Source organism: Pteropus alecto, unplaced genomic scaffold (assembly GCF_000325575.1).
Source record: "Pteropus alecto unplaced genomic scaffold, ASM32557v1 scaffold156, whole genome shotgun sequence".
In the NCBI taxonomy this organism is placed as follows: Eukaryota; Metazoa; Chordata; class Mammalia; order Chiroptera; family Pteropodidae; genus Pteropus; species Pteropus alecto.
The window spans coordinates 1416937-1441954 of NW_006437746.1; the positions used below are offsets into that span (position 1 = coordinate 1416937).

At 39.2% G+C, this 25018-nt stretch overlaps 1 protein-coding gene across 1 annotated transcript in view; it reads right to left on the minus strand.

The window, feature by feature from the left end:
• Positions 1 to 25018, minus strand: part of ULK4 (unc-51 like kinase 4) — a 386787-nt gene that overhangs the window by 278495 nt on the left and 83274 nt on the right. Inside the window, 2 exon segments of the mRNA XM_015591710.2 lie at positions 17030 to 17157; positions 24971 to 25018. The exon segment at positions 24971 to 25018 is cut by the window's right edge and continues 13 nt beyond it. Coding sequence (XP_015447196.1) covers positions 17030 to 17157; positions 24971 to 25018 — 176 coding nt within the window.

The following is a 25018-nucleotide window of genomic DNA, read 5'->3' on the forward strand; positions in this document are numbered from 1 at the left end:
TTAAAAAACAGGTATCCCAGAAGCAGAAGATAGAGAAAAAGGAAATGTTTGTCTTTCAGAAATCAAGGAATCCAAAAGAAATCCTGACAAAATTTACAGAGTAAAAAAACCAAATTCACACTTGACTATAAGGAGTCAACTTTTCTCCAAAATTTAAATTATCTGTGACAAAATTTAATAATATGCTGCTTAATTACTATAGTTTGAAATATCTTTAAGGTAAAAACTACTCAAATAGTTCAAACACTAGTACATGCTGTTAACACATACGAAAATATCTATTACCTCTGCTGGGAGAAGTAAAAGACTGATGGGACCCATAACAATATAAAACTAACTCTAGAATAATACTCCATTTCTTCCTTCTGGGATGCTCTCCCAACGCCTTCCCATTACAGGATGTGTTTACACAAGCTATAGAATAAATTCACTTTACTGACAAGGGAACATTAGTTACTAAAAGAATTCACATTCTAAGGAGAAAATAAAATGTGAAAACATTTGAGCATAGTGTCCATAAACACTTTACAATTGCTCTACAACAAAACTACCCATATTTCTTAGTGTTCTACAAGGGTATCGAGTTAAAAAGACTAACAATCTGAAGAGTAATCCGAGTAAACTAAACCATAAATAAAATCTAGTCCTTTTTTCCCCTGTTACCTTTAATAGAATTATTTCTCCCCAGAACATGTCTGTTTCGCAATCTAAGGCCCCACCCACATTTGCCTTCGTTTATCTCTACAATTCATTCCCATTAATCTGACCACAATTTTCTTACTCCCATCCCCATCGGAATCCTTATGCTCATTCTACACGCCTCTCACTTTATGCTACCCTCATCTGCCTTCCAGCAGCCCTCCTGCAGCACCGCGATGCTTCTGTCGCCAAATTGCCACGTCCACTCTATCTCCGGTACCTACATCGGTGCAGCCCCTATAGTAAAATGAGCTTGATGAGAACAAGGATGATGACATCCATTTATTCATGCAATAAATATTTACAGTGTCTACTATGTGCTAAGCATGTTTCTAGTTGATGGATACAGTTCATGGAGTGCAAATTCAAGTGGGAAGAAATAGACAATTAACAAATAAATAACTAGGAAATAGTTAAGGTGGTGATAAGTCTTACGGTGAAAATTAAAAAGACAGTGAGTCACTTGTCAGGGAAGGCTCTCTAACAGGGTATCATGTGAGCAGAGATCAGGAATAAAGAAGCAAGCAATGGCAACGCGAGGGCCAAACATTCCAGGCAGCCAGGAAGGTACATGCAACATCCCAAAGGCAAGTCTATGCACAGGGGGGCTCCTATGTGGCCAGAGCACAGTGAGAGAAAAGATCAAACAGCAAACTGGGCTCCAGACCTTGTAAGACCTTGTAGGCCACGGTAAGAACCTTATTTTACTCTCAATAAGGAGTGGCAGGATCTAATTTGTGAATAAAATTGGCACTCTGGAGACTGTGAAAAGGATAAACTATAGAAACAGAAGATCAGTTAAGAGGCAACTGTAATAGTTCAAGTGAGAAATCATGGTGGCAGTATGGAAGAGGTGTGAACTGATGAGAGTCTGGGTATCTTCTGAAGGTATAAATAATTATATTGCTATTGATTGGACTGAAAGGAAGAGAGAAAGCAAGAATAACTCCATGCAACTAACCAACTGGAAGAACAGAGCTGTCACTGACTGAGATGGGTGAAGAATGGTAGGATAGTAGTATGGAGTAGAAAAATCATTAGCAGACATGCAAGGGCATATCATGTTGGCAGCTGTTTTGCAGGTCTGAGTTCAGGGAAAGGTCTGGACTGGTGGCATTAATCTGAAAGTGATCCTTGGGTCGATGGTATTTAAGGTCATTAAACTAAATGAGATCACCTGAGGAATGCAAGTCTCAGGACTGAGTCATGGAACCACTACTACAGAGGCCAGAATATGAAAAAGGACCAGCAAAGGAAACTGGCAAAGAGTGACTGGTAAAGAATGAAGAAAACCGCAAAAAAAAGCAGCCTGGCTGCCAGGCAGAGGGTACTTCAAGAAAGATGACAGCAGACGTCTAGTTTCTGGTAAAAGTGAGTTAGGTCATTCGAACAAACCTTCCCACCAGAAACAAAACAATGAAAAGTGCTGAGTGAAATATATCCACGTACCATACACGCACATCGAATTACATAGATTACAAAGAAACATAGGAAAAACTATCTAAGATAACTATCTACTGTTATATAAGGATTTGTGGTTCACATTTTCAGCAAAAGCATCATATCCTGGGTGTAAAAAGTGCTAGCTCTGAAACAATTTAAACGGAAAAGATGATCTACTCTGAAATAGTGTCAGACGATGCAGAAGACACGCGAGGAACTGATGTCAAACATGCTGTGAAGACACTTAAATAAAGCAGTTTAAAAAGATGCGTGCAGAGTATTGAAATAAATTTATTAAACACAATAAAAAAATTCTAAATCAGCACAATTTATATATGTCACTGTAAGTACATGGGTAACCACAGCAATAACATAAACATTTATAGTCACAGGTGGCTATTTGTATATTTCAGTAAATTCCTAAATGAATTTATATATTCACCATGATCCCTCCCAAAAATGTCTTCTTGGAATTTCCACGGAACTAAGCTTTAATATTATAATCGGAATCGCCTTGAATTCAACTAACTCCAATCTGATCTCATCGGATTATTCCGGCTTTTGTATGGAAAACGGATCATGAGCGGGTTGAGGTGGGAGGCAAGCCTAGAAGCAGGGAGGCCAGTTAGGAGGCTGGTGTCACGGAGAAGAGATGCTGCCGGCTTGGACCAGGGTAGGGGCGATCTTGATGGAAAGAACTGGACAAATGAGGGCTTGGACCAGGGTAGAAGCGATCTTGATGGAAAGAACTGGACAAATGGGGGTGAGGGGAGATCTTCTGGAGAAAGAGTCAGTAAGATTTGCTGATGAGTTGAACTGAGTGATGAAAACAAAAATCATATGGGTTACTCAGAGGTTTGGGCTTGAAGAACTGGATAAAGAACGCAACCTAGCATTTTTGTGTGTTATTGAGATGAGGAGCTGGGGAGTGGAGATGGAGTTAGGAAGCAGATTTGTTTGGTTTACGTTTAAGATTCTTCTCGGGCATGCCATCGAATATATCAAGATGATATAAACCTAGGGTGGGAAAAAGTCATCTAGGTGCATATTAGCACACGAGTGGTATTCAAAGCCATTAGATTATTTAAAAAAAAAAAAAAATCTCCTTAGGACAGTAATCACTGTGAAAAAGAAGAGGGCCCAGGATGATGCAAGAGGCTGACGTAGGAAGGAAAACAGAAATGCATGTTAAATTCCTGCTATGAGCCCTGTAACTGCCAACGTAAATTCCAGTTCAAGTTGGCAAGATGAACCCAAGCATTGTACGTCCCTTTTTTGCACATTCCCATAGGAAATCTTCATTAGTCCTAAAAACAGGAAATTGTGCCATTCACAGCCAGAACCTTCCAAGAATTTCCTAACCATGACGGTGCAGGTATACACGGATTGAGGGAGGCCCAAACACACCTGAAGGAAACGCCTGCCTGGGAAGTAGGCAGAAGCCCAGCAGCTACCTAAACTCCGAATGGCAGGGGACCAAGACGAGTTTAGACTTAGGAGCTGATAAGAAGAGGTGAGTTTCTCATCCTATGAACGAATTTCTAAATGAACTGCGTACCGGAAAACCTGGCACAAAAGCCATGCTAACTGAAAAAAGAAGGAGCACAGGGAAGTTACAGGAAGGAAAATTTATTTCTTTTAGTATTTTACTTTTAGTTTCAAATATACAGTACATTGGTTAGACATTTACATGGTTTATGAAATGAGCCCCCGATTACTCCATCACCCCTCTGGCTCTACACACAGCCGTCACGTTACTGCTGACTGCGTTTTTTTAAAGCAAAGGAAAGAATTTGATGAAAGTGGCATTTGAGGAATATTAATCAAATGGTGGCCTAGATAAAGGATGAGACGGGCAATTCGGAGTTACAAGTGTACAGGTAAAGAGGAGAAACAGAAAGGAACTCAAGAAAGAGAAAGAACGGACTGCCTGGAAATAGTGTGACTGGGAGACAAGACTCCCACAGCCTAACTGCTGAGAGCAACGGCACACTCCCGTTGTGGCGAGTCCGTCACATGGGCTTTTGAGACGGAGAAGCCTCGCTCCTCGCTTTAACTGAATCCGGCCCCTCCTTGGAGAATGCCATCACCCTCGCACCCCACCACCTTTCCTACCCCTGTGGACAGCCTTCCACTCTTCACGCTTTGCTGAGATCACTGTCCCCACCCTACCCACTCTCCCCACCCCCCACCCCGCAGCGAGCTACTCCACTGTATCTACTGCAGACCTTCCCGTGCGTGGCACACTACCAGAATAAGATGTCAACTTGATACCCATCCCATTCACATTCGTCCTGAACAACTTCACAACTGGGCCCTTGCTGGAGCCATGCGCTGTTTCCAAGAATCGAAACAGCAAACTTCTCCTTGATTCACTTTAAGTCCATTTTAATCTATTTACTGCGCATTCTTTAACTTAGACCTGCTGTTTTCCTCATGCGGGAAAAACTTGTATTTTAAATACGGGATGCATTTTTCCTCTCTTCCATCTCCTTGTCAGAATCCTCAGCAAACTTTTCAATTCAATATTTCTGCTTGTAATTAAAGCTATTCTCTCAGCTTATGGCAGTCAGGTGATAAATGGAGTTTTAGCCCCAACTCAAATTACAGTGACCCGGCATAGCTACAGACCTGCTTTGTGATTATTTCTTCGGTTCCTAAATGTACGAATGCAGTAGACATCCTTAGCAAGTAGCAGAGTCCACACACTGGCTATCTGATCAGTACAGTGAGGACTATGATAAGAAGGGGGAACAGAAGTCCCTGGCATGTCCCCTCTCTAACAAGATAGTAACCCATATCAACAGAAAACTAAATCATAGAAATTAACACCAACAGCAAAAACTGAAAGCTGAGGGGGTGATAAAATCTATTATATCCCCATTTAAACTGTCTATTTGGCCTGTGCAGAATCTTAGAAAATGACTGCGATGGATCTTGAGTGTCTGACTGCGGATTATCTAAAATATATACAGGTTGTGACTCCAATTGCTGGTACAATTTCAGATTTAGTATCTCTACTGGAGTAAATCAGCACTGCCCTGGCATCTTAGTTGCTTCTGACCTGCAAAGGCTTCTCCGTATTAGTTTGAAAAAACCCCATCAGTCTGTGTTTGCTTTTACTCATCAGGGTAAACAGTAAACATTCACTGTCTTGCCTTCAAGCTATGGCAATGATCCTGCTCTTGACCATAAAACGGTGTGCAAAGATCTAGATCATCTTGATGTCCCAGCAAGCGTCACACCTGTACCCTACTTTGATGAAATTAAGCTGATTGGACTTGAGGGACAGTTAGCAGCAGCAAGTACGTTAGCTGGCTTAGTAAGACATGTGAGAGTCAGATAAGCCCCATAAAAATCCACAGGCCTAGCAGTTTCTCGAGCTTGTTAGCACATCCCTCCATGTCAAAGACAAGCAACTGCATCTTCTCCTATGACTATAAAAGTATGCCTTTGTGAACTTAGGAGGCAATACATACCGCCTTTGAATGTGTCCCTCTGACATAAATCTCCCAATTTTGAATGAAGCTGGAGTGAATAAAGGCTCTGCTACAATTCTGATCTGCAGTGGAGGCTGCTCTGCCCCTTGGGCCTTCTGAGATAGCAGATCTAGTGACACTTGGAGTGACCATGGAAAACAGGGGTGATACGTGGAGCCCCATGGAAGCACCAACAAGTGAATCACAACACAGATTTTTGGGGTTGCTACAGTATGAAGGTTTGTTCCTACCCAAAAATTGACATGTTGGAATCCTAGAACCCAGTGTTAGGAGGTGATTAGGTCATGAGGGCAGAGTCCTCTTGAATGAAATCAGTGCCCCATGAAGGAGATCCCACAGAGCTCCCTGGCCCCCTCCTCCATGTGAAGGGCCTTCATCCAGCCATGCTGGCACCACAATGTCAGACTTCCAGCCTCCAGTAATGTGAGAAATAAATGTCCGTTGTTTATAAGCTACACAGTTTTTCGTATTTTGTTCCAGCAATCCAAATGGATAAGAATGGGAGCTTTAGAGCAAAGCCACATTCTCATCTGCAGATGGCTATTCTTTTGAGAAACAGCTCCTGACAGAGAATGAACACATGACTATTGACATCCAATGACCGCATGGTCTGTTACCTAACATTAACCTGACACACCAAGCCACTAGGTTGGGCGTGCACAGCAGTAACCTATCATCAAGTGGGCTGATCAGTGTAAGAGACAAAGCATGAACAGGTCCAGAATGTACTAGTCGGTTGCATGAGTAGGTGGCTCAGATCCTTTCAACACATACTCTTCTGCACTGCCTTCCCTCTCTTGATCTTGATTAGGAATTATTTACGACAAGCTGACTGAAGAGGAAAACACTGAACCTGGTTAGCGAGTGCTTCAGTACAATATGCCGGCACCGAATTGAAGCAGACTGCAGCAGTATTACAAACCAAACCAGAAGAGTCCCTGAAAAAGGAAATCCTCCCAGTTAGCAGAAGTTCAAACAACATATTTTATTGTACCCTGTGTTTAAACTAAACTGAGCTACGTCTAGAAGTACAAACGCATGCTGATTCGTGGGCACTCGCTAACGGCTTGATAGGATGGTCAGAGAATTAGAAAAAACAAGATTTGAAGACTGGTGACAAGAAGTTCTGGGAAGGGGTACGTGGATGAACCTCTCATAATGGGCACAAAGCATGAAGACATTTCTGTACCATGTGGATGCCCAGTAAAGAGCATCTGCTTCAGAAGAGGCTCTCGATAATCGGGTAGACAAGATGACATGTTCTGCAATGTCAGTCGAGACTTTCTCCAGCCACCGCAGGGCTTGCTCAATGGGACCAAGTATAAAGTGGTCAGAGTGGCAACAATAGAGGCTACGCATGGGCTCAGCAAAAGAAATGCTCGTCTAGATGCTGCTGCTCCAGCCGATGGGAGAAACCAATGCTGAGCCCCAGTTTGGCCCCATTTCCCGGGGAGACCAGTCAGTCATCCAGCAACAAGTTGGTTTATGGGAGGGGCACTCAACTCTCCTCACTGCAATCCTGGACGTGGGTGTGCTTTCCCTGCCCATCGGCTTCCGCCAGTGCCACAAGTATAGACGTAAAAAATGCCCTATCATCATGGTAATCGATATACCCTATACTTGACCAAGGAACCTGTTCATGGCAAGTGTGGTAAGGTGCTTAGGCTCATGGAATTCACTCGTCTCAGCAAGTACCCCATCACCCGGAAATGACTGGCTTGATGGAAAGAAGAAATGGCCTACTGATAACTCAGTAGATGCCAGCTGGGAAACAACAGAATGAAATGAAGCATAGATTTGGACCAGCAAACAAAATCTATGCTTCTGCCTCTCCTAGTCAAAACACACAGGTCTGGTAGTCCAGGGGCAGGAGAGGGAGTGACCGCCTCTCACTATGACACCTGCTACCCCGCTCACAGGGGTTCTTCCGTCCCTGTAACCCTGAGCTCCACTGGTCCCGAGGAAGGAAAGTTTCCACCAGAGGACACAACTCTGCTTTGGAAAATGAGGAAGATTCCTCTACTGGTTAAGAGTGAGAGATCGTGGTGAGTTTCCAAGAGAAAACTGGGCTGCTGTCCCACCGGGTGGCGGCGACTAGCAGCCAGGGGGGGGCCTCTGCAGAGCCTCCAGGCGCTTCCCTACGTAACAGTGAAAGTTGGCGAAGTAACAGCGAAAGTTGGCGAAAACCTCGGCAACCAAGGAAAGACAGGTTCAGACCTTTCAGGCACTTGACGTCCCCAGGGAAGTGCAAACCTGTGAATCCAGTTTATTTTAAAAAGAGGGACTACTGGTGGAAGCTGGGAAGATCATTTCTTCCCACATGGCTCACCAATTACACAGAGTCTTCATTTTTAAATGCCTTCAAAAAGGCAGTCTCATCAACTGGTTAAAAGTTGTCCCTCCATCTGTACTTTGGATATTAGATATAGTTTTCTGTCATAATTTGACAGTATGATGGGTAGAAATAGTATTTGGTTATTTTAATTTATATTTCTTTGATTACTGATGAGACTGAATGCCTTTTACATCTTTATGAATCTCTTTACAGTACGTAGATTAACTGTTATACACGAAGCAAAAATTTATAGATTTTTGTTAGCATGAGATTTTATTCATGATTTGGGGGCGATATAAGTTTCTATTCCATACATAGCCAAACAATCAGTATTTGCTTTTATGGTTTCTTCCATTGTTCTTCTACGCAGAAAAGCTTTCCTTACCCATATTTAAATATATTTTCTTCCAGCTGTTTATAGTTTTTTTTTTTGGTACGTAATTCTTTAATCCATCTGGAATTGACTTTTCGATGGTGTAAGCTAGGAAGATCATTTCTTCCCACACGGTTAACCAATTACACAGAGTAAATATTTCTTTTTTAAAAAAAACTGTTCAAGATCAAAGCAGACTTCTTTTATTTCACTGATTATCATATTCATAGCAATGCTACGGGAAAGCGGGGGGACGGGGGCGGGGGTTCCTCTAGAAAACCTGATCCATCAGGAGGCACTGACATTTCAGGCTCACAGCAAACATATACAATGAACTTATAAGACTATTTATCCTCTAAAGGGTTATCATTTCTGGAGACACTTAAGACCCTATTTCATCACCTGTCATATTCAATATGAGCATGAAGCCATTTGAAGAAATAGGTGGACATTTGAGGGCTATTGTACCATTTTTATCTGATTCTGACAGCTCAACTTCACTGCCTGTCATGCCAGAAAGATTTGAGAGCTGACATCATAAAAATGTGCTGAAATTTAATCCATAAAAGGCCAATGGTGGTGATGGTAAGCAGGAAAAAATATCTACATATTGTAGCAAAGGTTATCGTGGGCTCTCGATATGAGGTTTTGGATCTCAGGCAGACAGGCGGTATCAGTGATGAGCTCAAAAGTCCAGGTGCTCGTGGAGTTTCAAGGGACGAGTTAAGGAAAGAACACTTTCCCACATAAACTCATCACAGAGAATTTTAACATCTCTCTGGCCTGAAGTCTACCTCTCTTTTTCATACCATTAGATTCCGTCTTGCATTTTATATGTGTACCAGTGTAATATGTGGCCTGAAAAGCACAAAGGAATGAATGGCAACCATCTTGCCATGGTCTATACTGGCCACCTATGCATTTTTGGGTGTAATTTATATTGCTAAATTTAATCTAAAAAGTCTAAAAAATTTGACCTTTGACTGCCTTAGTCTTCAAAATCAACTGGTACCTATCGCTCACGTTTCTTTTAGTTTTCATTCTTTTGCTTTGTTATTTTCCTTAATTGCAGGAGTGAAACATTATAATAAGGTTAAAAATAAAAATGAATAAAGATAACAAATAATATCCCTATCTCATCCTCTTCAGCCAACCCTATTTAGTATTATCATTTCATGCATTTTTAATACAAAATTTTATATAAATACACACAAATAGAAGTGTTATGCCATTTTATTTGTTTTATAAAAATAACTTCATAACTGTTCTTTCATTTTTTGACATATCTGTATGTATAATGGGCATCCCTCCAAGTTAATAAAATGAATCTCCTACTTATAGCTGTGCCATCATTAATTAAAGTATTTCAATACCATTGGACATTAACGACATTTCCAGGTATTGACCACTGGAAACAATGTTACACTGCACACCCTCACGAATATGTCCTCTATTTATAGCAGCCAAACACCAAATGCAGGCCTGTTAGAACCCGCAGCGGTGCCAAAGTGATGGCCATTGTTAACAGTCATAGATGTTTCTAAGTTACTTTCCAAAACATTGGAGCAATTCCCGTTTCCATGAGCAGTGTTGAGGAGTGACTTTGGATTTCCAGTTCTGGCAAGACACAATAGTCCCAATCCTCCCAGTTCCTCCCTCTTATAACTACAAATCCCTGGACATAATATAAAACTAAGCACAGAAAGAGTCTGACAGGTGGGAAGGAAAAGGTGGACCGCTCAGAGAATAGAGGACATGAAGGACTGGGCAGTAACTCTCCTCAGTTTCCTTATTACCTCTCAGGTATTCGGGAAAGGGTGTTACAGAAGCCTCCAACCCAAAGAGAAAAGCTCTATTTCCCCAGCCACTAAACCAGTGAAAAAGATGGCCTAAGAGAAAACCTCTTTGGTAAGAGCTGCCTTGTTCTGGCAAAACACCAGCGGAAAACTGCTTACGACCCTCTACCTCTCCCTTCTCCCCAGTTCCAATGCGGCCAATCAGGGAGTTGATCTTCCACCTCGACTTCCACCTCAACGCCAGGAAAGTGGGTGATCCCCTCCACCTACCCTGCTATGAGGTAGGAGCAAGGGCAAACACAGAGCTGATGTGGTGCCATCCTCTGCCCAGCAGAGGCAGGCGGCAGTAACCCCATTTCCCAGCAGGGGTTGTGCCCTTGACGTGGAGCAGGCAGCTGGTCCTCCGTTCCCTGTCCAGTCAAAGCCAACTGCTCTCCAGTTCCCCTGAGGGGCCAGTGTCAGCATGTCTGAGCAGGAAGACATCTGATCTATCATTCTCCGACCAGCAGAAGCAGGCAGCAATCTGATCCCCCACCACGTTAGTGTCAATGAGGTCTAGTGACAAGCTAGACCTCCATCCCTACCTAGCAACAACATGCCTTAATGACACAAAGTAAGGACACGGAGTCTCCTAACAGGCAAAATATTCAGATTCTAGAATCTGAACAAACTCAAAATAGGAAGAAAAAAAACAAAGAAATCCACACCTAACATATATTATAATTAATGTAATGCACCATATCAACAGGTTTAAAAAATCATATTGTCATATTAATTAGTGCAGAAAAAGCATTTGGCAAAATCCAATACCTGTTCATGATTTAAAAAAAAAAAAACAAAAAACTGTGAATAGATGTGAATAAAGAGCATCTACAATTGATAAAGAGCATCTACAAAAAAATCTAGAGCTAAAATGATACTTAGAAAACTAAACACTTTTCCCCTAAAGTCAGAAACAGAGGACATCCACTCTCACCACTCTTATTCAGCATCACACTGGAAGTTCTAGCCACTTCAATAAGGCAAGAAAAAGGGGGTGGGGGGAATACAGACTGGAAAGGGAAAAATAAAACTGTCCATATTTCCACGATTACTACTCTAGAGAGAATCTCCCCAAATCTACAAAAACAAAAAATAAAAACTACCTAGAATAAATGAGTTCAGCAAGGTTGTAAGATATAAAATCGATCATATTTCTATGTACTAAAAATTAACATGTGAAAACTAAAATTGAAAACACAACACTAAAAAGAAACTGAACTCAGAGAACAGACTGGTGGTTGCCAGAGGTGGGAAGTGGGTGAAATGGATGAAGTGGGGTCAAAGGGTAAAAACATCCAGATATAAAATAAATAAGTCTTGGGGATATAAAGCGCAGCATGGTGACTGTAAGTTAATAATACCATATCATATACTTGAACGTTAAGACAGTAAATCTTAAAAGTTCTCGTAAAAAGAAAAAAATATTGTTAACTATGTGTGGTGATGGGTATTCACTAAACCTACTGATCATTTCATAACACATACACATATCATGTTGTAAACTAATACAATATTATATGTCAATTCTATCTCAATGAAACTATTACAGTGTTATATGTCAATTCTATCTCAATAAAAAGAAATGAAACAAAAAAAAAAAAACAATACCATTTACAATTGCTCCCCCCAAAATGAAATACTTAGGTATACAATTAACAAAACACGTACAAGGCCTGTATGCTGAAAATTACAAAATGCTAATAAAAGAAAGCAAAAAAGAAAAAAAAAAAAACAAACCCTAAATAAATGGAGAGACATACTATGTTCACAGACTGGATGACAACACAGTAGATATGTCAACTCTCCTTAAATCGACACATTGGTTTAATGCACTTCCTATTAAAATCTCATCGAGATTTAGGCAGAAATAAAAAAGCTTATTCTAAAACTAATATGGAAAGGCATATAGGCCCTGGAATAGCTAAAATAATCCTGACAAAGACGAATAAAATGGGAGAAGTCACTCTACCCAATATTAAGGTTTTCTGTACAGCTACAGTAATCAAGACAGTGTAGTATTGGTGGAGGGACAGACACATAGATCAATGCAACAGAACAGAGAACCAAGAAGCACTAATATGCTCTCCTGATTGTTGACTAGGAGCATACGCAATTCAATGAAAGAAAGAGCCTTTACAACACTACTGCCACAGCAATTAGATATTCGCTGGCAAAAAAAACAAAAAATAAAAATAAAAACAAAAAAAAATACCCTCTACCTAAACCTCACACTTGATATAGAAATGAACTCTAGATGGATAACAAAATTAAATGTAAGGAAGATAAACATAAAAATTTTAGAAAAAACAACGGAGGAAATCTTTGAGATCTACACAGAATTCCTAGAGTTGAAAGCATGAAACAAAAAAAAAAATTGATAAAGATGACCATCAAAATTAAAAATTTTTGTTCTGTGGAAGACACTGATGAGAGGATAAAAAGACAAGCTATATACTGGGAGAAAATATTTGCAAACTGTATATCCAACAGTGGACTCATGTCTAAACATACATGAAGAACGCTCAAAACTCAAGAGCAAAAACAATTTGAAATTAAGCAAAAGACATGAACAGACATTCCTCTGAAGAGGAAACAGAGAAGGAAAATAAGCACATATCAAGATGTGCATCATTAGCAATTAGGGAAATGCAAATTAAAACCACAATGAGACATCACTACATACCTATTAGAATGACTAAAATATAAAAGGACAACATCAAATGCTGCCAAGGATACAGAGAAATTGGATCACTCATACGTTGCTGGTGAAGATATAAAGTCCTTTGTGTCTGTCCCAGTATTCTCATGTCTTCTGCCTGCATCTATGAAACTGACGGGTTCACTTGTTAGTTTACAAGCAGGATGAAACCTTTCAGTTCTTAAAAAATATTTATTGCTAAGTAGTTGTTGCTAAGTTAAGTATTCCCTTGTATAAATATACCACAATTTGTTTATTCATTTATATTTGGACCTTTTCTGCTATTTGGAAGACACCGTTAGAGAACAGACAAGCCACAGAGAGAAAACATTTTGCAAGTTGCTTATCTGATAAAGAACTTGTAGCCTCAGAAAACAAACTGATGGTTACCAGATGGGAGGGGGGTTGGAGGACTGGGGAAGAAAGGTAAAGGAATGAATAAATACAAATTGGTAGTTACGAAAAAGTCACAGAGATGTAAAGTACAGCATAGGGAAAATAGTCAATAATATTGTAATAACTATGTATGGTGCCAGGTAGGTACTAGACTTATTGAGGGGATCACTGTACATGATATAAACATGTAAACACTATGCTGTACATCTGAAGCTAATATAAAGTAATATTGAATGTCAACCATAATTGAAAAGTTTTTTAAAAGAAAAAAAGAACTTGTATCCTGAATACATATATATTTTTTTAAAAAAACTCTCAAAACTTGGTAAGAAAGACAACCAATTTTTATAAAAGGTCGGAAGATTTCAACAAGGAAGATATAAAGATGGCAAGCACAGAAAAAGAAGATTTCAACAGATACTTCAACAAGGAAGATATAAAGATGGCAAGAAAAAGAGGCTCTAAATCAAGTTACCAGGGAAATGCAAATTAAAACCACAAGAGAACTACGCACACCTATTAGAATGACTGAAATTAAAAAGACTGACCATACCGAGTTGGCGAGGGTGTGGAAAAGTTGGAATTCTTATACACTGTGGTGGGAATATAAAATGGTACCACTTTTTAGGAAAGTACTTTGTTTCTTAAGAAGTTAAACATACATCTTCAAAAAGACCCAACAATTCCACTACTAGGAAGTTAGTCTAGAGATGTTAAAGCATATAGTCAAGAAGTTATCAACAAAGTTCATTGCTATTTTTTAAATCAATTCCATTCATTAGTTTAGGGTTGCAAAATGGAAATTTCCTAATTCCATCATTTCTCTTGTATTTATTAGCTATGAAACTTCTACAAAGAAAAACTTGGCCTAATCAACTATTTGATTACTCTGTATTAAAGTCTATATATTAAACACTGAATAAATACTAATTTTGTCCCTTTACTGAACAATTTCTAGGATGATTGTATGCTCTTGCAATTTCCTAAAGGTGACTGACTAATAAGGGTTGTTTGTTTAAAATATAATTATGAACTTGAGAACTTTTGACACTGATATTTTAATATATTGCAGTCTTTCCTTCTAATGTTCAAAATTCCATCTTGGGCCAGTGGAAGCTCCTTCAAGTTGGCTCTTATATTCTTCTGACAGGACCGTAGCAGTTTCTGATGACTTCCTTAGTTTCGGCACTGATGACATGTCCCAGGCTCAATTTGTCCATCGCCTGCCTGAATGCATCTCTGTGCCAGAGATTTGGAGGCCGTTTATACAAGAAGCCATAGTTCCTTTTAGTAGAAAATGGCATTTAGGGATTAAAATCTGAGTGCTGGGTTTTCAATAGATAAAACTATAAAATAATTTCTCTAAAAAGAGAAAAGATAAATCATAAGTTAAGGATGATATGATTTTACTTAATTTTTATAACTGCATTTTCATGCAGAAAATCTTGGTTCCTCTTGCAACCTGTATAATTATTAACTTTCTCGTAATATAATTATATATAATAGTTCCCAAATGGCAATACAGTTATTAATACTGACAAGAACACAAGGCAGTTTAAAGTTTCTTCATGGGTTTTTTCTTCCCCTCATATATATCCCAATAGGAATATACTACCAAATACTGTGATTTTAACACTTTAATATCGCTTATCTGAGGAGTTATGTCACAAACTTGATACCTAGGTTGCTTCTAATTTTTAGAGACAGCTTTATTTTCATTATTTTTATTTATTTTTAATTATATAAAACATTTACATGGTTCTTAACTCAAAATCATGAAACAGGTACAGTCAGAGAAGGACGACTTTCATTCCTGCCTCTGCTCCCTATTCTCTTCCTACCCCTAAAAATGCCATATTTCTTCATTTATTTATACTTCTATTTTTTATTTTTGGGAGTATTAGTAAATGCGTATATCTTTTCTGCTTCCACCCCTTTCTTACACACAAGGCAGTGTACTATAAGTACTGTCGTGCACCTTGCTTCTTTCAGAATAATAATGTGTCTTGGCGACGGCTCCATGGCTGTGTACAGAGATCCTGCTTGCTCTCTTTCCCAGTTGTAAAGTCCTCCGTTATGAAGACTGGAGTCGGCAGAATTCTAAAACTCTCTCTCTCCCAAGATTCTCACCCCCCTAGTTATTCAAATACTAATCTAGATACTCAGGTGAAGGAAGTTTGAAAATGTAAGTAAAGTACCAATTCGTCAATTAACCTCACCATATGCAGATTAGCATAACTCAGGCAGGTAAAACATTTGAAAGGGGAGTTTTTTGCGGCCGGTGGCACAAGAGGGAAGTCAAAGACATTTGAGGTGTGGGGGATGGAGGGGATTCCAGGTCTAAGAAGTATTCTTCCTACCGGCCTCCAAGAACTTGCCAATGGAGAGGCAGGACAGCTTCCAGAAGCGAAGAGCAAGCCCCAGCCAAAAATCAGCCAGGAAGTGAACTCTGCCAACAACTGGAGAGCTTGGATGAGGACGGTAGCACCAGCCCAACACCTTCACTTCAAGTCTGTGGGGCGTGAGCAGAGGGCCGAGCGACACGGAGCCCTGACTCCTGGCCCACGGGAACTGTCGGTTAATACACGTGCCTCGTCTTACACCACTGAGTTTGCGGCAATTTGTCATGGCAGGAAGAGAAAACCCAAGGATGACCACGGTTCTCTGGCCAGCCTCCTGCTGAGGGATATCTGAGTTGTCTGTAGTCTTTTGCCATGACAAATAACACCTGCTGTGTGTCATTTCACTTCTCTGCTAGCAAACAGATCTTTGGACACTGTATCCTAGAAGTGAGATGGCTGGGCCAAGGGGCAAAAAATATGTAATTTTCCTAGTTATTGCCAAACCTCCTCATAGTAGTTACAATATTTTGCATTCCCACCAGCAACGTACTAGAGTGCCAGTTTCTCCACAGCATCACCAAGAGATTGTTTTCAGACGCTGCCAGTGCACTGAGTGAGGAATGGTCTCTCAGTGTGGGTTCTCTCATAATGAGGAATAATAATGTGTGTTTCTCTGACACTGGTGTACAGCAGCATCTACCTCTGTGAAAGGCATTTTCAAGGATATGATACATAAAATCGCACTAGAGATTAGCCCTGACACGAACATTTGTACTTGCTTCGTTGGTCACTAATTAAGCTAAATATTATTTCTCCCTCCCCTAAAAAAGACTTCTTATTAGACCTGTATTACACCCTGACACGAACATTTGTACTTGCTTCGTTGGCCACTAATTAAGCTAAATATAATTCAGGAAGCACCAGAGCATGACAGGAACCCGAGGTGCATCCAAGACGCTTCTGCGAGGTGAAAGCCAGAGAGAATGAGAGATCGGCCAAGCCTAGCCCAGTCTGTAAACTCCTGATCCTTCCTCCACTTCACTAGGCTGCCCTCTGGGCTTCAGCTACTCATCTCAGGACCCTACAGTCATAAAAAATACAACCAAACCACTGGTCCAAGAATACGTCCCAAAGACTCAAGCCAGAAGCAACGCTAACAACCCTCTGTGGATTATCCTCAGACCTAGGAAACTCCAAGTGTTTCCCACCACCTTGCTTTGGTTCCAGAGGCGCTCGCTGAGTCTTCACAGTTTTCAAGCTGAGGCTGTGAAATACTAAACCCTTGGGAAAATCTAGGGGAAAAAAACATCAGTACCAGGTACACAGAGGCCAAGAAACACTATGGATGAAACTAATAAAACAGGCACCAAATTGAAGTTATTGATGAAATCAGAGAAAATCATACCTGGCTTGGCAGCTAAGCAGCAGCATCTCATGGTTATGAATCAAAATATATAAAAGAACCAGAAAGGCTTTTGCTCTTATGGAAGTTGATGGGCTGTCAAGTAAACGGATAATTGTAGAGACAAAATCCTGTGGAAGACATTAAAAATTTTTTGAGAAAATATGAAATAGGGCAGTCAACTCTCAGGGCAAATAGATTATAATAACCAAAGAAGGGAAAGAAATAAAATAATATCAGCTACCATTTCTGCACTCTTATTTTGTGCCAGACTCTATATTAACTTTTTAATATGTAATACCTCATTTAAACCTGAAAATGAGCCATGAAAAGTTGACAATATTATCCCTATATTAAAAAGGAAAATGAATTTTGAAAGGTTAAGTAATTTGCCCAAATACATAAAGTTAAATTCAAACCCAGGCAAGTCGGACAACAAAGCCTGCCTCTTTACCACTCAACCATGTGACTGGAAGTGTGGCAATAAATAACTAGAAAAACTGGCCATCACGACTCCATGAAGAGATGAACCTCTGAGCAAAGCTGTTTATAGAGAGATCATATCTCTAATCTACACATCTGAGGTCCTAAAGATATAAAATAAAAATCATACTCATTACGTGACACAAAAGAAAAACCTATATTCCTATAACATTCTTTAATTAAAGGTATAATATAACGGGGGAGTATTGACAAGTATTACTGTTATTTTCCCTTTTAATAGAGAGATTATACATCATTTCAGGTGCCTATTGATATACGAAAAGAAAATACAGACACACACACACAAGTAGGCAAGAATATGGAATTGTATTGTTAGCAAGACAGCTACAGAGAGCAGAAATATAATTTCCCATGAGAGCTTAACAGAGGCCAAGCTTTGCAGTGACAGTCACTGCTTCGCAGTGACATTGTGTGTCCAAGGCAGCTCGATTTTTTTTGCTATGCCATAGTCCTTTCACATGGGGTGCTATATTGCCAGGCAGGAAAAATTTACAGTCAGATATATGCTTCAATTTAAGGATGGAGATATATCTATATACCTCTGTCTATACATCAGTCTCACCTAGTTCCTGAACTAAAGCTACTCAAGCTAGTTTGTCGCCATTCTGATTCAAAAAAAGAATCGACACCAAGGTGTGGAGTAATAGATCTGTCTCCACCCTTCCGGCATATAGACAGTAGAAAGCCCACTTCCTCACAGTCAACTCCTGATTCTACTTTATGCTCAGTGGTCCACGGACCATGATCACAAATCTATTTCCCATATCCACACAACCCCACACGCATGCACACGCGTGATTCCAAAACTATTCAAACAGCCACTAGCCAACGACTACCTCTTCTAGATTATAAGAAACTAAAGAAACATGATAACTGACTGCAATTCAAGATCTGGAACTTTCGTTTGACATAAAAGTACTACTGGGACAACTGCAAAATCTAAATAAGGTCTGTAGATTAGCTAGTAATACGAAATAAATGATAAGTTCTTGATATTTTAGGAAATATTCAGTGAAGTGACTGGAGGTAAAGGAGCATTCGGTCTGCAACCTCTTCTTGAATGGGTAAGCATAAATGTGTGCACGTGCACACACAACAAGAGATAGAGAAACCATAAAGCAAATATGGTAAATGTCAACCTTTGGTGAATGTGGGTGAAGGGTCTATTGCAATTCTTTGTATTGCACGTCCAGCACCCACTCAGCACCTACCCAAAAGGTGATCTGTGAGGATCAATCCAATAGCTAAAGTTAAAAATCCGAGCACCCTCTTTGACTCACTCTTCCTCCTCCCTCCCACATCCAATTGATCCCCAATTTCTGTGAGAACAACACCCCCACCATTGTTACTTTATTTCAATACCCCATTCTATATTTCTTGAATTACTATAACAGGATTGATCTAATTTTGCCTTCTTCCATCTATTCTACAAGATGCAGGTACAGTGAGCTTCAACAACAGCAAATATGATTGTTATTTGCCTATAAGATATTCTCAATAGTTGCTACAACCCTTGAGATGAAACCATTATTAAGAATCTTGCAAGATTAAAATATGCTTATGATTTTGAGTGAAACAAACTAAACAATACCAAACACCAAAAATAAAAGATTGAGTACAAGATTTGTTTGTAATACAATAACTCCAAGTTCCTTAAGAAGATGCAGTATATTACAGAAAATTTTGGCTCTAAGTCTAAAAGGATCTGGTACCCTAAATACTCCTTTAGTCACTTCAGAAAAAAAATGAATGAACAGTACTGACTGACTCCCTACAACTCATCGCCCAGAGCTCCATATTTAATCTTAAACAACGTGCACCACGCTTCTAGAACAATGTTAATCTCACAACACTGGAGGAGGGGCGATTACAGACTACAGGCAAAGACTGAGTGCCAACAGTGAATAATCAAAGCAACCTTTAGAGAACCAAAAATGACCTCAGTCGCTTCAGTGTGCAATCCACTAGGCATTCTGCTTTGATTTAAATTCACCTTGCCATTCGGCTCAACATACCTAAATATATACGTAGAAAAAAAAAAAAACCAGAAGCTATTTAGGTCTATAAGCCAAATCACAGCATGACGAGTTTATGTTCAACATCCAAACGGTACTTGGCAGTGATTTCAGAATGGACATAGCTATATAACATAAAGATGGTATGATAAAATATTCAAAATGTTAGGAATAGGCTCAAATATGTGAAGTATCCATCACAAACAAAATGATATTTTTATTGAAATTAAGCAAAAGGATGAGACATTCCTCTAGCAGACGTCATAAAGACAAAATTATTAAATGAGTAAAACGAGCAATGAGATAGAGAATTTCAAAATTGTCTCTTGTAAATCTCAAGCAGTAAAATTGATCTGCTTCAATCAACTGTCACAGGTGAACATCAATGAGTACAGCCTGGCCATCAACTGATAATAGCTTAGCCTCAAGGAAAAACAGTGAGAAATCATGTGGTTAACTACACTGACAATTTTCCTGTTTAATATTGATAGAAATAAAAAATGTACCGAATAAATCTAAAATCGTCTTTGGATTACACTTTCCTTAAAGAAGTTTAACCAAGTTATCTAAGTAAAATGTCTCTACTAGAATATATTTATTAATATAGACACACCAAAAATATCACAATATGAACTTGTAATCTGATAACATGCATACGTTAATCACTATATTTTCAATGCTGGATTAGCAACGTAGCGATTTGTCAGAAAAAAAACTTTAGTAGACTTAGCATTCAAATTTTCAAAATTCTACAGGCATGAATTTCACAAGGATCTTCCATCGAATTTATAGACAGAGCCATAGCTTCTGGTTCAGTATTAACCACCGTTGCGCTACTTGGTCAGAATGCTAAACCCGAAGCACCAGCTTCAGTCAAACCAGCATGCTAAGACAAAAACGGAGATGGGAGCACGGCACAGGGAATGTAGTTAGCATTAATATACTAGTAGGTGGAAAACCAGAGGAAAAAAGGAGCAATTAGAGGGATCGTTTTATAAACTATATAAATGTCTATCCAATGTACTGTATACTTGAAATTAAAAATTCTCTAGGGACAGGGGGAAAAAAATGGACAACAGCTACTGTAAAAATTAACAAGCAAAAACTTTTAAAGGCAGTATCTCTAGTCAATAACTCAGAAGGAAGCCATCTTACCAGTGAGCACGAACAAACTCGCCTGTGAAACACGGTAATTCGGCTTTAAAAATTAATGTTTAAGTCATTAAATGATCCCCAAAGCATATGAAGTGCAAAGTATGCGTTACCGATTCTCCAGCAACGAAGTGCATTCAAGGTTGCAGACCTCAGGGGGAAAAAAAAGATGGAGGCAGAAGAAGTTCGAATCTACATAACTTAAACAAGTTGATGTGAGTTTTTTAAGCTCTACTAATTGAAATGTATCAGACAGGGGTTCCAGGAGTTTTATACGCTTTTGATTTGCTAATATCAAGAACCTGGCACTGAGTTTATAAAGTAAGTTTTTTTTTCTGAGCCACACTAGTGATTCATTTACAAAGCAGTTGTCTAGAGTAATATTCATATACTTTTCCCCTTCTCTCTGTGTTTATATATACATATGCATGTACATACATATATGTGTGCATGTCACTGCAGGTTTAGAATGACATGCTATTCTGTCACCCTTATTCTCATTACTTGGCTTTAGCTTATTGAAACATAAAACTCATAAAAGTTATAAACACATCACTGAATGGGAAATACATGGGTTACTGAACGATATACAACTGATCCAATGTCTATAAAAAGATTCTAATAGCATGTGTGTGTGGCAGCAGGGAGGATGGAATATGTGAATGCATGTGTATGTGTCCATATATATGCACAACGAATATGAATTTGAAGGAATATATCAAAAATTTTAAAGAGATTATCTTATGGAGCTGAGCACTTTATTTCAGTCCTTTGTATTCTGTATTCCATATATTCTTGATTATCTATATTAAAATTGTAAACTCTAAAATTTATAAAAGTTATAAACATAATCTGATAACAATTAATTTGCATTAGCTACTTTAAGTTTCTAGATATTATAAGTAGGAAAATTGCAATGACCTCATCCAATCTCTTTCTTCCCAATGAAACAGCAGGAAACACATTTATAAACTCCCAAACTCCTCCAGCCCCAGTCTTGAAGACTGAACATTTGTAGGGCACATCAATAGCTTGGAAAAACCAGGAAAATAGAACTACCAAAGTAACCAGAAATTTAAAGAAAAAGAATAAAGATTATAGGACAAGATTAGTAAATAGACTCACGACTAACTTATAAGGTTCTTTCTTATACCTGGTCAGGCCTTCTGGAAGCCTCTTGTTCATAGTCATTCAAGCACCTGAATTGTGAAAGGTTATCAATTCTCTACATCTAGCACTGATGCAAGAAGTACATATAAAGTACCATCTAGCAATGGTTCAAAAAGTATCCCATTAAGTGGTGAGGGGAGGGCAAGGGTTTGTCATTTTTTGTTTTGTCCAATTTCTCCGATGACCAGAATATTCAGAACACACGCTTTTAACCTGAGTCCTTTGTCACCATGCTGTGAACACTCACTTTTCACATCATGGTGTATGGAACGAACACTTGTTTGGGGTAAAAGGATCTTCTGCCATTTAGCACATCTATGGGCAAGCAGAGCCTTTTAAAGATGATGACACAGCATAAATCAAGCACCAATAACAAAAAGAGCTGCTGGACAATGGTCATCTGAGGACACTGATACCCACATAGCTAACGCAGTAGATAGTGTGAACTAAACAAATTCCTTCACTACATCAATGTCCACTCAAGAACATGAGCATGATTCAGAAGGAAATGATACCATCTAGTTAATCTAGTTTAAGATGAACTATAGTTATATAGATGTTATATAAATGTTATATAGTTATACAGATGTTATATAGTTATATAGAAGACGGCTATAGTTATATACTTCAAATGGAAAATCAGATTTATTAACTGCAAATAACTATGAAAACAGGAAGTATGCTAATTTAAGAACCTAAACTATAGGTTTTATTATAAGAGAAATATAGCATGTGTCTTAATGACTGCTGGTTAAATTACAAGTGAATGGCACTCTCATCATCCACCTTTCTAGATAACAATCTAGCATCCTAGCATTACCTACGCAGAGCATCCTAAATGTACCTAACGCCTGTGCTACTGTATTAGTGGTGAACACAAATGTACATGTAACAGGACAGTCGCTGCACGAGAGTGAATACAAACCAAAAAATGAGAGGCAACCAGTTCTAGAACGGGAGAAAAGTTAAATTCTTGTAGTGTCACAAAATTAAAAATTATATGATAATTTTAAATGTTCTTGGAGAACACTGAACGACATATAACCTGCTCTAATCTTAATTTTATAAATGTGTGCATAAAACACACAGACTCACAGATAAAAGACTGAAAAAAGATAAACCAATGTGTTAATGGTAATTATCCCTGGGAAGTGAGATTACAGATGATTTCATTTTCTTCTTTAGGTTCTCTAAATGTTCTGCAGTAAATGGCAATTTCTTCTATTTAAAAGAAATGGCGTGGACCTCCTTCAGGGACTGCATTTCAATCGAAAAATACCATGATATACAGGCGTCGGTTTCCTCAATAAGAACATGGACAGCTCCTCTGTGCCCAACAGTAAGCAGTACGCCTGGTGTTCGTTCCTGGGTCCCTTCCTCTTCCGCTCGCCCCACCTGCCAGTGACCAGACACCTGAGACCACCTCAGCTTAGCAACAATAAGGTGAAAACACATGTATATAGAAACTCATGCACTTTTCTTTGAGTAAAAATAAAACAATGACCACCGTGTCAACACCCCGAAGGCAGGCCCGTATCACGCCCCAGCACGATCCGGGCATTCTCTCTCCTCCCCGGCCTCTTCCCATGTCCCTTCCTCTCTGCTGCCTGTGGACAGCCACACTGGCCTTCCTTCTCTCCCCAGGTCTCCTCAAATCTCTCACTCCTCAGAGAAGCTGAACAACAAAGTTTTCTTTTTACTAGCTTTGTGAAATATCCTATTTGAAACTAAATCAATCTATGCCTGTGTTAAGGTGGGGGAAAAAAACTGCTAAAACTCTCAACACAATTATCACAATTTACGCAGTCGAACTACTCAAGTGGCACTTCTTCTAATACGACAATAACACACTAGTGACCTGGAAAATTCAGCAGCAAAAATTAGATATACAGGCGGCTGGAAAAAATACTTTCTCTGAGGCTCAAATTTCTTAGCGGAATATAAATGGGACTGATCAAAGGCAAGAGGCTTGCTCTCTATTCTGACTTTCACAGATCAAGTTTCCTATGCAAACCATTAATAATAATTATTGAAATGCTAACTTTTAGTATAAAACCCAAAAATTAACATATTGCATTTATTGCAGGACCACGGCAAACACTCATTTTCTACACTTAGCGTTACCTTCACCATGTTCTACAAAACTCCAATTTGACAGGTATCTCCCCTCCAAAAAAAGGATAATTGGTCCAATAAGTTTAAAAAACACTGCACACTACATTCCCCATTATGAAGATTCGTAATATACATGAGCATATGAAAAAATGGGAAAGTTTGTACAATTGAAAATACCACTTTAACTCATTGCTTTTCAAACATATATATAACCATGGTCCAGTTTTTTTACCTGTTAACACCTCACTGAACACTATCACTCTAGGGCAGAGCTTCTCAAACCATAACGTTCAAACAGATCACCTAGAGATTGCATTAAAATGTCGATGCTGACTCAGCAGGCCTGGAGTGGGGCCTGAGGATCTGCATTGCCAGCATACTCCCAGGTGACGCCAACACTCTGGTCCAGGGAACATTCTTTAGCAAGGACCGAAGAAGACACTTTGAGGAAGCGACCCTATGAGCCTTCTTTATAGTTATACCGTTTTATGATGTGATTTAATACTTATAAATGTGGCATAAAATAAAGGGACAGCAAAAGATTAGAAGGGGAGTAAGGTAAAGACAGGAAGAAGAGAGCTCTAGAGGTGATCTCCACTGGCAGAGCATTAGACAAGAAAAGGAATAAAAATGAGTCAGAATATAAAGAGACCCTCCCTAAAGCAGGTGAAGGACATGGGGAAGAGGAGGGGGGCTGAGGAGGAGGTATAAGAAATACCAGCATATAGGGAGGCCTCACTTCCTAACTTCTCATTTTGAAAGTGGAACAAACAGGCAGAGCCATTTATTGGATTTCGGTTTTACTCACTAAAGACTCTCATAACAGCTTCAGATGAATGGCCTGCGGTCCACGGGTTTGGCAAAGTTCAAAAAGGGCCACTTAAGATGAAAAGTAAATTCTACAGATATGATATTACTTGCTGAACCACTAAAATCGTGGAAGAAAACAATTTTTAAAGTAGAGTAATAGATGAAATCTATGTCAAACCTTTTCTTGGATTAGTCTCTGGAGATGAATTCCACGGGACAACATAGC